General features: G+C 50.3%; 2 protein-coding genes across 2 annotated transcripts in view; both read left to right on the forward strand.

Moving 5' to 3' along the window:
• LOC147118283 (uncharacterized) overlaps positions 1-16,317 on the forward strand; it is a 237,436-nt gene that overhangs the window by 1,244 nt on the left and 219,875 nt on the right. The window lies entirely within an intron of this gene.
• The window catches only part of LOC147118284 (uncharacterized), a 113,753-nt gene that overhangs the window by 1,062 nt on the left and 96,374 nt on the right, over positions 1-16,317 (forward strand). The window contains exon 2 of the mRNA XM_085983881.1: positions 2,669-3,435. Within this exon, the coding sequence (XP_085840007.1) occupies positions 2,669-3,435 (767 nt within the window). The remainder of the gene's footprint in view (positions 1-2,668; positions 3,436-16,317) is intronic.

Here is a 16,317-nt window from a genome sequence, read left to right on the forward strand (position 1 = left end):
AACGTCCCAAGGCGCTGCACAGGAGTATTGTAAGACATTGAAAAATGTGACCCCGAGCCACAGAAGGAGAAATTAGGGCAGATGGCCAAAAGCTTGGTCACAGAGGTGGGTTTTGATCAGCCATGATCTCATTGAATGGCGGAGCAGGCTTGAGGGGCCGAATGGCCTACTCCTGCTCCCATTTTCTGTGCAAGAGAGGCAGAGAAGTTCAGGGAGGGAATTCCAGAGCTTAGGGCCGAGGCAACAGAAGACACGGCCACTGATGGTGCAGCGATTATAATCAGGGATGCTCAAGAGGGCAGAATTGGAGGAACGCAGGTGTCTCGGGGGAGGGGGAGGTTGTTTTCTTTGGAACCGAGGAGGCCGAGGGGAGACCTGATTGAGGTGTATAAAATTCTGAGGGGCCGAGATAGGAAGCACCTATTTCCCTTGGGAGAGGGGTCCACAACCAGGGGGCGTAGATTTAAAGAAATTGGTCGGAGGTTTAGAGGGGAGTTGAGGAGAAATCTTTTCACCCGGTGGGTGGTGGGGGTCTGGAACTTGCTGCCTGACAGGGTGGTAGAAGCCGAAACTCTCATCACATTTAAAAAGTACTTGGATATGCACTTGAAGTGCCGTAACCTACAAGGCCACGGACCAAGTGCTGGAAAGTGGAATTAGTGTGGATAGCACTTAATCGGCCGGCACGGACAAGATGGGCCGAATGGCCTCCTTCTGTGCCATAATTTTTCTGTGATTCTATCGTGGGCGGCGGGTGGTTGTGAGTCTGAAGGGAATAACTAAGATAGGGAGAGGCGAGGCCATGGAGGGATTTGAAAACAAGGATGAGAATTTTTGAAACGAAGCATTGCTTAACCGGGAGCCAATATAGGTCAGCGAGCACAGGGGTGATGGGTGAACAGGACTTGGCGTTGAGTTACGACACGGGTAGTTTTGGATCACCTCAAGTTTACATAGGGTAGAATGTGGGAGGCCAGCCAGGAGTGCGCTGGAATAGTCAAGTCTAGAGGTAACAAAGGCCCGGGTGAGGGTTTCAGCAGTGGATGAGCTGAGGCAAGGGTGGAGACGGGCCATGTTACTGGGGTGGAAATAGGCGGTCTTTGTTATGCTGCGGATATGTGTTCGGAAGCTCATTTCAGGGTCAAATATGACACCGAGTTTGTGAACAGTGTGGTTCAGCCTCAGAGAGATGTTAGGGAGAGGGGTGGAGTCAGTGGCTAGGGACCGAAAACAATTGCTTCAGTCTTCCCAATATTTAATTGGAGAAAATTTCTGCTCACCCAGAACCGGATTAGAGATCGTGGAGGGGTCAAGAGAAGTGGTGGTGAGGTAGAGCTGGGTGTCGTCAGCGTACATGTGGAAACTGAGGCTGTGTTTTCAGATGATGTCACCAAGGGGCAGCATTTAGATGAGAAATAGGCGGGGCCCAAGGGTAGATCCTTGAGGGACACCAGAGGTAACGATGCGGGAGCGGGAAGAGAAGCTGTTGCAGGTGATTCTGTGGCTACGATTAGATAGATAAGAATGGAACCAGGCGAGTGCAGTCCCACCCAGCTGGACGACGGTGGAGAGGCGTTGGAGAAGGATGGAGTGGTCAACCATGTCAAAGGCTGCAGACAAGTCAGGAAGGACGAGGAGGGATAGTTTACCTTTGTCACAGTCACAAAGGATGGCATTTGATGAGACTTGATTTGACTTCAGGGCCAAGTCAGTGAGGTGGATTGGGCTGCTTCTGGCCCGCTGGTTATTGTGGGCACGGCTGGACACCAGTGGGACCGGCTCTGCCCTGTTTGTTCTTTGAGGCAAAATAAGCCAAAAAAAATTCCTGCTTCCCCCCCCCCCCCTTATCCTTTCTATACACTCCTTTTACAGGGTTTTAGAAGTGGAGCATTTACAGACAGGAAGCTCAAACCAAACATCACGTCAAGATCTGACAGAGTCGCTCGATTCATCAGGACCTGATTCAGTCGCTCCTCCAATCTGCTGGCACACCCGTGAGTTCACACTGATGAGAGACCTTTTAAATGTTCTGAAAGAGCTTCAAAATCTACAAATACCTGAAGTGGGGAGAAACCCGGTCCCCATGTCTGGGAAGGGATTCACTCAGCCATCCGCTCCAATGATACACCAGCAAGTTCACACTAGGGAGGGACCTTTAACCCGCTCCATGTGTGGGCAGGGATTAATTGCACCCTCCGTGCTGCTGAGACACCAGCTTGTCCACACCGATGAGAGACCGTTGATCTGCTCCGTGTTTTTGAAGCGATTCTCTCATTCTGCCACCCTCCTGAGACACCAGCTTGTTCACATTAAATGTTCTGACTGTGGGAAGAGATTTAAAAGGTCCCAGGATCTGAAGCGACACCACCTGGAGAGAGCAGGAGAGATTCTGTTCACCTGCTCCGTGTGTGGCAAGAGATTCACTCGGTCCTCGAATCTGCTGGTACACCAGCGAGTTCACACCGGGGAGAGGCCGGTGAAACATTCCGACTGTGGGAAAAGCTTTAAAAGGTCCCAGGAGCTGAAGGGACACCAGCTGGAGAGAGCAGGAAAGAGGCCATTCACCTGTTCCGTGTGTGGGAAGGGATTCACTCAGTTATCCCACCTACTGAGACACCAGCGAGTTCACACTGATGAGAAACCATTTAAATGTTCTGACTGTGGGAAGAGCTTTAAAACCTCTGGGGATCTGAAGGTACACCAGCGAGTTCATACTGATGAGAGACCATTTACCTGTTCTGTCTGTGGGAAGTGCTTTAAAAGCTCCACGGAACTGAAGGTACACCAGCGAGTTCACACTGATGAGAGACTATTTAAATGTTCTGACTGTGGGAAGAGCTTTAAAACCTCTTGGGATCTGAAGGTACACCAGCGAGTTCATACTGATGAGCGACCATTTACATGTTCTGTCTGTGGGAAGAGCTTTAAAAGCTCCACGGAACTGAAGGTACACCAGCGAGTTCACACTGATGAGAGACCATTTAAATGTTCTGACTGTGGGAAGAGCTTTAAAAGCTCCGCGGAACTGAAGGTACACCAGCAAGTTCACACTGATGAGAGACTATTTACATGTTCTGTCTGTGGGAAGAGCTTTAAAAGGTCCGGGGTGCTGAAGATACACCAGCGAGTTCACACTGGGGAGAGGGCATTCACCTGCTCCGTGTGTGGGAAGGGATTCACTCAGTCCTCGAATCTGCTCGAACACCAGCGAGTTCACACTGGGGAGAGGCCATTCACCTGTTCCGTGTGTGGGAAGGGATTCACACAGTCCTCGACTCTGCTCGAACACCAGCGAGTTCACACTGATGAGAGACCATTTAAATGTTCTGACTGTGGGAAGAGCTTTAAAAGCTCTGGGAATCTGCTGATACACCAGCGAGTTCACACTGGGGAGAGGCCGTTCACCTGCTCCGTGTGTGAGAAGGGATTCACTCAGTTCTCCAACCTGCTGAGACACCAGCGAGTTCACACTGTTCTAGTCATAGTCATAGAGTCATAATGGCACAGAAGGAGGCCATTCGGCCCATCGAGTCCGTGCCAGCTCTCTCTAGAGCAATCCAGTCAGTCCTACTCCCCCGCTCTATCCCCGTAGCCCTGCAAATCTATTTCCCTCAAGTGCCTATCCAGTCTTCCCTTGAAAACGTTGAGTATGTCCGCTACCACCATTTCCGTCGGCAGCGAGTTCCAGGTCCTCATCACTCGCTGCGTAAAAAAGTTTTTCTTCACGTCCCCTTTGTATCTGTTGCCCAAAACCTTAAATCTGTGTCTCCTAGTCCTTGTACCATCAACTAGTGGGAACAGCCTTTCCCCGTCTAGCCTTTCCAAACCCGTCATAATCTTGTACACCTCTTATCAAATCACCCCGCAACCTCCTTTGCTCTAATGAAAACAAATCCAGCTTCTCCAACCTGTCCTTGTAGCTAAGATCCCCCATCCCGGAACCATTCTGGTAAATCTCCTCTGCACCCTCTCAAGGGCCTTCACATCCTTCCTAAAGTGTGGTGGACCAGAACTGGATGCAATACTCCAGTTGTGGCCTAACCAGCGCTTTCTAAAGGTTCAGCATAACTTCTCTACTTTTGTACTCAATACCTTTATTTATGAAGCCCAAGATCCCATATGCTTTGCTAACCACTCACTCAATGTGTCCTGCCACCTTCAGGGATCTTAACTCCCAGGTCCCTCTGTCCCTGCACACTCTTTAAATCTGTGCCATTAAGTGTATATTCCTCTCCCTGTTCCTTCTGCCAAAATGCATCACCTCACACTTCTCTGTATTAAATTCCATCTGCCACTTGTCTGCCCATTCTGCTAGCCTTTCTATGTCCTGTTGCAGTTGATTGGTATCATCCTCACTGTTTGCCACACCCCCAAGTTTGGTGTCATCGGCAAATTTAGAAATTCTACACTGTATTCCAATATCCAGGTCATTTATATATATATCAAAAAAAGCAGTGGCCCCAGCACTGACCCTTGGGGAACACCACTGTCTACCATCCTCCAGTCTGAAAAACAGCCATTTACCACAACTCGCTGTTTTCTGTCCTTAAGCCAATATCTTATCCAAGCTGCCACTGACCCACCTATTCCATGAGCCTCAATTTTGTTAACCAGCCTTCTATGTGGTACTTTGTCAAACGCCTTCCGAAAATCCATGTAGACAACATCCATTGCATTCCCTTCATCAATCCTCCCTGTTACTTCATCAAAAAATTCAATTAGATTAGTCAAACATGATCTGCCTTTTACAAATCCGTGTTGGCTCTCCTTAATTAGCTTAAACCTCTCCAAGTGCCCGTTAATTTTTTGCTTGATTATTGTTTCTAAAAGTTTACCCACCACTGATGTTAAACTGTCCGGCCTGTAGTTACTAGGATTGTCCTTACACCCTTTCTTGTACAATGGTGTCACATTTGCCACTTTCCAATCCACAGGCACCTCCTCCGCATCTAGGGAAGATTGAAAAATTATGGGAAGCCCTTCTGCTATCTCTTCCCCCAATTCCATTAGCAACCTGGGATGCAAGCCATCTGGACCAGGTGACTTATCCACTCTGAGCATACCCAGTCTTTCTAGTACACCCTGTCTATCAATTTTCACCCCTTCCATTGCTTCTACCTTTTCCACTTCTACCGATATTTTGTCAGCATCCACCTCCTTAGTAAACACCGATACAAAGTACTCATTGAGTATTCTAGCCTTGCCCTGCGCCTCTAAGCATATATCACCTTCTTTGTCCCTAATGGGCCCCACCCCACCTCTTACTACCCGCTTACTGTTTACATGCCGGTAGAAGATTTTTGGGTTCCCTTTTATGTTAACCACCATTCTACTCTCATTCGCTCTTTGCCAATCTTATTTTCATCTTCACTGCCTCCCTCAACTTGTTGTATTTGGTCTGGTTCTCCCTTGAAGAATTCACCTGACATTCATCATTTTTTGTTTCATCATCTTCTCTATCTCCCTCATCATCCAAGGAGCCCTTGCTTTGGTTCCCTTACCCTTCCCTCTTGTTGGAATGTACCTGGCCTGTACTTGGAACATTTCCTCCTTAAAGATCACCCATTGTTCCGTTACAGTTTTTCCTGTCAGTCTGTGGTTCCATTTTAACCTGGCTAGATCCTTTCGCATCCCACTGAAGTTAGCCCTATTCCAGTTTAGAAGTTCCACTCTAGATTGTTCCTTGCTCCTCTCCATTGCTAATCTAAATCTTATGATACGATGATCACTCGTACCCAAGTGTTCTCCCACAGATACTTGGTCGACCTGGCCCATCTCATTCCCCAGCACCAGATCCAGCAATGCCTCCTTCCTTGTTGGGCCAAGAACATACTGTTCAAGGAAATTCTCCTGAACGCATTTCAGAAATTCCTCCCCCTCCTTTCCCTTTACCCTAGCATTATCCCAATCGATATTTGGGTAATTAAAGTCCACCAGTATCACCACTCTATAGCTCTTTCATGTCTCTGCGATTTCCCTGCAGATTTGCTCCTCTACCTCCCTCTCACTAGTTGGAGGTCTATAGAATATCCCCAATAGCGTGATCAAACCCTTTTTTGCTCCTCAACTCTAACCACATGGATTCTGTCCTTGTCCCCTCAAGAACATCCTCCCTTTCCAACACTACAATGTCTTCCTTAATCAGCACTGCCACCCCACCTCCCTTTTTTCCTTCCCTATCTTTTCTGAACACCTTGTACCCTTGAATATTAAGTGCCCACTCCTCACCGTTTTTAACCTCGTTTCCGTTATTGCCACAACACCATATTGCCACAATGGTGTTGAGCTTCTTGAGTGTTGTTGGAGCTGCACTCATCCAGGCAAGTGGAGAGTATTCCATCACAATCCTGACTTGTGTCTTGTAGATGATGGAAAGGCTTTGGGGAGTCAGGAGGTGAGACACTCGCTGCAGATTACCCAGCCTCTGATGTGCTCTTGTTGCCACAGTATATATGCGGGTGGTCCAGTTAAGTTTCTGGTCAATGGTGACCCCCAGGATGATGGGGGATTCGGCGATGCTAATGCCGTTGAATGTCAAGGGGAGGTAGTTAGACTCTCCCAGAACATGGTCCTGATCACACTCGGTTCTGAATGGCGCTCCCCAGAATAAGGTTGTATGACTTTGTTATTGGGTGAAATAGTCATGTCTGAATGTCAATAAAGATCATTTATATCAGTTCTAGAGCCTCACGTGATTCTTCCATGGCAGGTACAGCAGGGGTTAGATACAGAGTAAAGCTCCCTCTACACTGTCCCATCAAACACTCCCAGGGCAGGTACAGCACGGGTTAGATACAGAGTAAAGCTCCCTCTACACTGTCCCATCAAACACTCCCAGGGCAGGTACAGCACGGGTTAGATACAGAGTGTCAACCGTGGCTCAGGCGGCAGCACTCTCTCCTCTGAGTCAGAAGGTTGTGGGTTGAAGTCCCACTCCAGAAACTCGAGTCTAAAACTCTGTGCTGCCCCTCCAGTGCAGTGCTGAGGGAGTAAAGCCCAGTGCAGAGTAAAGTTCCCTCTGCACTGCTCCACTAACAGGCCTGAGCCCCAAACTCAGAAGAGCGCCCTCTGCTGCATTCCACTTGTCTCAGCAGCGGGAGAAGCAGGCTGCGGAAGTCCTGCCCCCTCGGGCACCCCGATTGGTTGGAGGACCCGCCACCACCTCAGTCCTCCAAGCTCCGCCCGCTCTCTCCCTATTGGTCGGAGCTCCCGTCAGTCACCGCCGTGGAGTTGATGATGTGCCCCAGTCCGGCTCCCTGCAGAAGACAAGGGGCTGCGGCCGCTCAATCCGCTCCGCTCGGTTCCGGGAGGGCGCTTGGATGGTGCGGTTTGTATTTTCTTTTTATTTATCTCCCCGCCCGCGCTTCTCTCCGCCATATATAAAAAAAACCTGATAAAACTCACTTTCCGTGGATGATCCGGACTCTCGCGGTTACCCGGGCCTTCCCCAGAGTGCGAGGCCCTGCGCAGTCGCGGTAGCGGCTCATCCTTGGGAGCGGGCCCGGCGGCGCATGCGATGTAGGGGGAGTGGGCGGGGCCTGTTCAGAGCCCGCGCTCACCTTGGAGCGGCGCATGCGGAGTAGGGGGAGGGGGAGGGGGCGGGGCCTGTTCAGAGCTCACATCAAACAATGAGAACAACAACAACTTGTATTTCTATAGCGCCTTTAATGTAGGAAAATGTCCCAAGGCGCTGCACAGGAGTATTGTAAGACATTGAAAAATGTGACCCCGAGACACATAAGGAGAAATTAGGGCAGATGGCCAAAAGCTTGGTCACAAAGGTGGGTTTTGATCAGCCATGATCTCATTGAATGGCGGAGCAGGCTCGAGGGGCTGAATGGCCAACTCCTGCTCCTATTTTCTATGAAAGAGAGGCGGAGAGGTTCAGGGAGGGAATTCCAGAGCTTAGGGCCGAGGCAATAGAAGACACGGCCACTGATGGTGCAGCGATTATAATCAGGGATGCTCAAGAGGGCAGAATTGGAGGAGCGCAGATGTCTCGGGGAGGAGTAGGTTGTTTTCTTTGGAACCGAGGAGGCTGAGGGGAGGCCTGATTGAGGTGTATAAAATTCTGAGGGACCGAGATAGGAAGGACCTATTTCCCTTGGCAGAGGGGTCCACAACCAGGGAGCGTAGATTTAAAGTAATTGGTCGGAGGTTTAGAGGGGAGTTGAGAAATGTTTTCACCCAGAGGGTGGTGGGGGTCTCGAACTCACTGCCTGACAGGGTGGTAGAGGCAGAGACTCTCATCACATTTTAAAAAGTATTTGGATGTGCACTTGAAGTGCCGTAACATACAAGGCCACGGACCAAGTGCTGGAAAGTGGGATTAGTGTGGATAGCACTTAATCGGCCGGCACGGACAAGATGGGCCAAATGGCCTCCTTCTGTGCTGTAATTTTTCTGTGATTCTATCGCGGGGGGTGGGTGGCTGTGAGGCTGAAGGGATTAACTAAGATAGGGAGGGGCGAGGCCATGGAGGGATTTGAAAACAAGGATGAGAATTTTGAAATCGAAACATTGCTTAGCCGGGAGCCAATGTAGGTCAACGAGCACAGGGGTGATGGGTGAACGGGACTTGGTGTTGAGTTACGACACAGGTAGTTTTGGATCACCTCAAGTTTACATAGGGTAGAATGTGGGAGGCCAGCCAGGAGTGCGTTGGAATAGTCAAGTCTAGAGGTAACAAAGGCCTGGGTGAGGTTTTCAGCAGTGGATGAGCTGAGGCAGGGGCGGAGATGGGCGATGTTACCGAGGTGGAAATAGGCAGTCCTTGTTATGCTGCGGATATGTGTTCGGAAGCTCATTTCAGGGTCAAATATGACACCAAGGTTGTGAACAGTGTGGTTCAGCCTCAGAGAGATGTTAGGGAGAGGGATGGAGTCAGTGGCTAGGGACCGAAAACAATTGCTTTAGTCTCCCCAATATTTAATTGGAGAAAATTTCTGCTCACCCAGAACCGGATTAGAGATCGTGGAGGGGTCGAGAGAAGTGGTGGTGAGGGAGAGCTGGGTGTCGACAGCGTACATCTGGAAACTGACGCTGTGTTTTCAGATGTCACCAAGGGGCAGCATTTAGATGAGAAATAGGAGGGGCCCAAGGATAGATCCTTGGGGGACACCAGAGGTAACGATGCGGGAGCGGGAAGAGAAGCCGTTGCAGGTGATTCTGTGGCTACGATTAGATAGATAAGAATGGAACCAGGCGAGTGCAGTCCCACCCAGCTGGACGACGGTGGAGAGGCGTTGGGAGAAGGATGGCGTGGTTAACCGTGTCAAAGGCTGCAGACAAGTCAAGAAGGACGAGGAGAGATAGTTTACCTTTGTCACAGTCACAAAGGATGTCATTTTTGACTTTGAAACTTGATTTGACTTCAGGGCCAAGTCAGTGAGGTGGATTGGGCTGTTTCTGGCCCGCTGGTTATTGTGGGCACGGCTGGACACCAGTGGGACCAGCTCTACCCTGTTTGTTCTTTGAGGCAAAATAAGCCCAAAAAAATTCCTGCTCCCCCCTTACCCTTTCTACACTCCTTTTACAGGGTTTTAGAAGTGGAGCATTTACAGACAGGAAGCTCAAACCAAACATCACGTCAAATTCTGACAGAGTTACGCGATTCATCAGGACCTGATTCAGTCGCTCCTCCAATCTGCTGGCACCCCAGCGAGTTCACACTTATGAAAGACCTTCTAAATGTTCTGAAAGAGCTTCAAAATCCACAAATACCTGAAGCGGGGAGAAACCCTGGCCCTGTGTGTGGGAAGGGATTCACTCAGCCATCCGCTCCGATGATACACCAGCAAATTCACACAAGGGAGGGACCTTTACCCCACTCCGTGTGTGGGCAGGGATTAATTGCACCATCCATGCTGAAGAGACACCAGCTTGTCCACACCGATGAGAGACCATTGACCTGCTCCGTGTTTTTGAAGCAATTCACTCATTCTTCCACCCTCCTGAGACACCAGCTTATTCATAGTGATGAGAGACCGATTAAATGTTCTGACTGTGGGAAGAGATTTAAAAGGTCCCAGGATCTGAAGAGACACCAGCTGGAGAGAGCAGGAGAGATTCTGTTCACATGTTCCGTGTGTGGGAAGAGATTCACTCGGTCCTCGAATCTGCTGGCACACCAGCGCGTTCACACTGGGGAGAGGCCGGTGAAACATTCCAACTGTGGTAAAAGCTTTCAAATGTCCCAGGAGCTGAAGGGACACCAGCTGGAGAGAGCATGAAAGAGGCCATTCACCTGCTCCGTGTGTGGGAAGGGATTCACTCGGTCATCCCATCTGTTGAGACACAAGCGAGTTCACACTGGGGAGAGACCATTTAAATGTACTGACTGTGGGAAGAGCTTTAAAACCTCTGGGGAACTGAAGCAACACCAGCGATATCACACCGATGAGAGACCATTTACATGTTCTGTTTGCGGGATGAGCTTTAAAATCTTTGAGGATCTAAAGCGACACCAGCGAGTTCACACCGATGAGAGACCATTTAATTGTTCTGTCTGTGGGAAGAGCGTTAAAACCTCTGGGGATCTGAAGCAACACCAGCGAGTTCACTCCGATGAGAGACCATTTACATGTTCTGTCTGTGGGAAGAGCTTTAAAAGCTCCAGGAATCTGAACGGACACCAGCAAGTTCACACTGGGGAGAGCTCGTTCACCTGCTCCGTGTGTGGGAAGGGATTCACTCGGTCATCCCACCGACAGAGACACCAGCGAGTTCACATTGTTCCATAGCGCAGGGCCCTGTCGACAGCTGGGGTGATGTGAACATGGAATGGATGAATGTTTTATAAATTCTTGGACTGCTGTTTAATCTTTAAGACTGTTGTGCTGATGATTCCCTTCTTTTGACAGTTCATGGTGTTACATAGAATGTACAGCACAGAAACAGGCCATTCGGCCCAACTGGTCCATGCCAGTGTTTATGCCCCACACCCACCCTACTTCAATTAACCCGATCAACATCTCCTCCCATTCCTTTCTCCCTTGTGTGGCTTCCTCATTAATCCATCTATGCTGTTCACCTCAACTACTCCCTGTGGTAGCGAGTTCCCCATTCACACCATTCTCTGGGTAAAGAAGTTTCTCCTGAATTCCCTCCTGGATTTGTTAGTGACTTTTATATATATAGCCCCATAAATATGATGAGATTCTTTTAAGCTGACCAGTATGTTGTTGTACTTTGTCTTTTCCTGATGAATGAAACATAACTGAGCCCCTGTACCCGTGTTATGGGATGAAGTGCCAGACAAGTGAAGGCACAACGTCTGGGTGTGAATCTAATAATAACCTCACGGACCATATAGGTGTGATAACCAGACGGGCTTGTGGTTATAGTCTGGTCACAGATGGACTAAATTCCCTGAATTAGCAGGAGTTCAGGAGGCGGTCAACAGACGGGTCCAAACAATCCCATTTCCTGAGCGGTAACCAAGCTTGTGTATAAGAACAGGCCACTTAAGCCGTTGTCAGTTGGAACAGACTCGAGAAGATCGCGCACGAATCCACTGTTCTATTCTCCAGATTGAAGGAATTATTACCCGATCTGTGTTATGCAGCGCTCTTAATAAAGCCTGGAGAGACAATTTGTGTTCTTGTGAGCTTGATTATCTGGTATCCGAAACCCTAGGACTCCTGATCATTAGAGTCAACCTCAGTGTGTGGAAAGGGATTCCCTGGTGTATCCCACCCACTGACACACCAGAGTGTCCACATTGTGATGCGGTGGGTCGATTCCACTGTTTCCGATGCCTTTAATCACATCCAGGACTGAACCATTCAGGCAACTGAGGCTTGTTAATGTTAAGAGCCCCCAATAACTGGGCTGGATTTAAGATTATTCCCTGTTCTCTCAGTACCCGTGTGCAGAGAGAAGCTGATGTTATAGAATCATAGAGCACAGTGGGTTGCCTTTCGGCCCATCGTGCTGGTGCCGGCTCTCTGAAAGAGCGATGCAATTAGTCCCACTGCCCTGCTCTTTCCCCACAGCCCTGCAAATTTCAGCTTTTAGTATATATCCAATTCCCTTTTGAAAGTTACTATTGAATCTGCTTCCACCTCCCATTCAGGCAGTGCATTCCAGATCATCACAATTCGCTGTGTAAAAAAAGTCTCCTCATTTCCTCTCTAGATTCTTTTGCCAATGATCTGAAATCTGTGTCCTCTCGTTACCGACCCTCCTGCCAGTGACAACAGCTTCTCCTTCTTTGCTCGATCAAAACCCCTCATAATTTTGAGCACCTCGATCACAGCTCCACTTAACCATCTCTGCTCCAAGTTATGTTGCCGTTGTTTTGTGAATTGTTGCTTGATCGAGGTGCTGGATGTCCGTGCCTGGGGAATGGGACATTCTATCCTCGTGAGCACCGAGTGTCAGCATCCAGCAATCTCTGGTCAGGGACTGTCTTTATAAACTGCTTCACCTCAGCTTTTTGACTCCCTGATTTCATTATTAAACATTTCAGAGTTTATGTAGACTGACCAAGACTAAACAGATAAATGTGAGGTATTACATTTTTGTAGGAAGAATGGGGAGTGTTCCGTTTGCAAAGATAATCCAGAGGCCGTTTGCAGAGCTCAGTTCATGTTGCTTTTAATGGCTGATCCAAACAAACTCTCACAGGCAAAAGCAATCGAATACCTATATCCAATGTCAGACACAATACAATGATCACAGCACCATCAAACTCCATGTGCTCAGGCTAAGGCAATCGATTACCTATCACCAATGTCAGACATAACATTTCCTCCCCCCTCACAGAATTTCAAACATAAAATGTAGTGACAAAGTCCTGTAGGTGGCCAGGGCGAGAACGTTTACGGACAGGCTGTGGTGTGGACTGTTGAAGAGCAGGCTGAGGCACAATATCTGCTTGAGGGTTGGCTGGCTGAGCCACATGTGCATCCCGCCACTCTGGGGGTAAGGCTTGGGGATTAGGTCCATATAATCCTGCATCAGGGGGTGCTGGCACCTTCCGAAGGTGGCTGGCATGCCACCGAGAGCCGTCAGTGAGGCAGAAAGTGGCTGGTCCAAGTTGGCAGCTGATTTGGAGAGGGGAGGACCAGAATGATGCCATCTTATTGTTGCGGTGAGGCCTGCGGACTCTGACCCAATCGCAGACTGAGATGTTGGGCGCCTTGGCCCTCTTCGACTGGTCGAAGTGGAGTTTCATCTTCTCCTGCTGTCTAGCGACTGTGGCTTGAGCCCGTGGAGCAGGGCTCTGAGCTAGTGAGGGGCGGAGCCTGCCAAGGGACAGCATAAGCTCATGGCCTAGCATGAGGGATGTGGGTGAGACCCCTGTAGTGGGATGCTGGGAGGCTCTGTAGTGCAGCAGTGTGTGGAGGAGGGCCTTGTCAAACGCACACCCCTGGGATAGGTGTGCTCTGAGGCCATTTTTCAGTGTCTGGTTAAAACACTCCACCCCCCCCCCATTTGACTCGGGGTGGTAGTACGCTTATGTGACAGATGCCCTTGCTCTCAAGGTAAGAGGAGAGTTCCGAAGAGACCATTTGGGGGCCATTGTCTGTGGTGATGGCCTTTGGGTCCCCAGCGGGAGAAGAGGGACTCAAGGATATCGATGATGACCCGAGAGTTGACGGAGCCCATGGCAGTGACCTCTGGCCATTTTGAGTGCAGGTCATAGGTCACCACTAGGAACCGTTGATGGTGGGGGACACCATGGATCTCCCCGCAGATGTCCAGCTGCAGGTGCTCCCAGGGCTGAGAGGGCCAGGCAAGGGGTTGCAGGGTTGGAGGAGCTTGGTGGCCAGTCTTGCCACTTACAAGGCAGGCTGCACTGTCCTTGACCAGGGCCTCGATTTCCCTGTCAATACCCGGCCACCACACTAGGTCTCGGCATCGTTGTTTGAGCTTCACTATGCCCAAGTGGCCCTCATGCGCCATGGATAAAACACGCGCACGAAGGGCACTTGGGACCACAGTGCAGAGCCCACGTGCAACACAGGAGTCATTCCAGCAGGAGAGCTCCTTTTTAACTCTGGAGTAGGCAGACAGTTCCTCAGGCACCTTGCGAGGCCAGCCATCTCTGATGAAGGTGCACAGCTGGGAGAGAGCCAGATCCTGTTCAGAGGCCTCTTTGAGCTCCTGGAGATTGTGGTTTGGAGGGGTGTGTGCAGCATCTGGATGATATCCTGTTCCACATGTTCAGACCCGATGAGTGGGGCTGGGGCAGAGACAGTGCGGGAGAGTAGATCTGCAACAACATTGTCACGTCCTGGTGTGAACTGGAGACTGAAAATGTATTGGCAGAGGCGGTCAGACCAGCGGTGTAGACGCAGTGGTCTGTGGCCCATGCCGGATGTTGACAGCAGAGCAGTGAGAGCCTGGTGATCGGTTTGCAGGGTGAAGGCATGGTCATACGTGTACAGGTGCCACCGCTCACATGCCCAGATGCACGCCAGTGCCTCACGCTCGCCTACTAAATACTTCTGTTCAGTGGGGCTAAGGGCCCGGGAGGCAAAGGCGATTGGTTTCTCCACTCCATTCTGTGTCTGCAATAACACTGCCCCCACAGCTGCAGCGGATGCGTCGCAGGTGACGAGGGTGGGGCTGGCGACGTCAAAGTGAGCCAACACTGGAGGCGACGTGAGCTGCGATTTGAGGAGGTGAACAGCTTCCGTACAGGCTTGTGACCACACCCAGGGCTCATCCTTTCGCAGGAGCTGGCGCAGTGGGGCTGTGGTGGCTGAGTACTGGGGCAAAAACTTCAGGTAGTACCCAGTCATGCCAAGGAAGGAGGCAACCTGTGCTGCAGAGCTGGGTTCTGGGATGCTGTGAATGGCATTCACGTTTGACTGGAGTGGGGATATACCATCAGCCAACAACCGAAACCCCACAAATTCGATCTCTGAAATAGCAAAGACACACTTTTCGCCATTCAGTGTGAGTTTGTGTTTTGCTAGAGCCGTGAAAACTCTGTGAAGGCGTTCATCGTGAGTGGAGGTTGAGGGCCCATGCACAACGATGTCATCCAGGTAGATGGCCACCCCAGGAATGCCCACGAGCACAGAGGACATCACCTTTTGGAAGCAGCTGGGTGCAGAGCTAAGTCCAAATGGCATCCTGGTGTACCGAAAGACGCCAGCATGTGTCACAAAAGCAGTGAGGTCCCTGCTGCTGGGGTGGAGGGGAACCTGTAGATAGCCCTGTTGAAGGTCCAGTTTCGAGAACAGGATGGAACCATAGAACTGCGCTGTGAGTTCCTCTGATGTGGGCAGTGGATATTTGTCAGGGATTACGGTCTTATTCACTGCTTGAAGATCAACACAGACGCGTAGACCACCTGACTTTTTTGTTGCGACCACCAGGTTGGAGACCCCTGGGGAGGCATCAACTGGTTCGATGATGCCAGCTTCCAGTAGCTGCCTTAGTTCAGCTGTGACCCCGTCACGGAGAGCACGCGGGATGCGGCGCAGTGGCTGAAAGACAGGGGTAACGGTGGAGTCAACCATAGGCTGGTGGGTGAAGGCAGTCAGGCAGCCCAGACCCTCGAAGAGTGCTGGTCATGTTTGGTGCCACGGTGAGGTGACGTGCAGAATTGCAGACCCGCCGGTGTCCAAGAGAGAAAAACCCAGGTCAGTGAAAAGATCCAGTCCCATCAGGTTAGCTCCTTGGCATGCCACATGAAAACAAAAATCTGGCAAAACTTTTGTTCCATAGCATACAGTGAGGTTGACTGAGCCCACTAGTTCAATTTTCAAATTACCATACCCGCAAAGGGCAGTGGAGGACGCAGAGAGTGGCAGGGAGCTGAAAAAGCATTTGAATGTATCCACATTCAGCAGTGAGACGCTGGCACCAGTATCCAACAACAGAGGGATGCACACGTCATTCAGGTTAATTGTGCATGACTTGAAAGCCACTACTGGCCCAGAGCTCACGTTGTGAATTATAGGCCAACTGCTTGAGGACTGAGAGTGTTCATCTGAAGCAACAGGGGCAGAGCGGCAGACATTGGCAAAGTGATTTTGTTTTGCACAATTGCGACAGGCTTGGCTGCGCGTGGGGCAATTCTGCGCTCTGGTAGCATGTGAACGAGATCCGCAGTTTCCACACTGTTGCCGCGGTAGTGCACGTTGCTGCCATCACGTGAGCATTACAGTGTCAGGGCTGTTGGGGCCGAGGGCGCCATCACTGGGTGTGTGTGCTAGTTTCGCTGCACATTCGGCTGCAGACTCCACTTGAAAGGCAATGTTAACTGCCTGTGACAACGACAGATCGTCGGACTCGAGTAACAGTCTTTCACGCACTCTCACGTTGTTGGTGTGCTCTATTAGTTGATCATGCACC

The sequence above is a fragment of the Somniosus microcephalus genome, chromosome 4 (assembly GCF_052327205.1).
Source record: "Somniosus microcephalus isolate GS21.2 chromosome 4, FLI_Smic_1.0, whole genome shotgun sequence".
Lineage (NCBI taxonomy): Eukaryota > Metazoa > Chordata > Chondrichthyes > Squaliformes > Somniosidae > Somniosus > Somniosus microcephalus.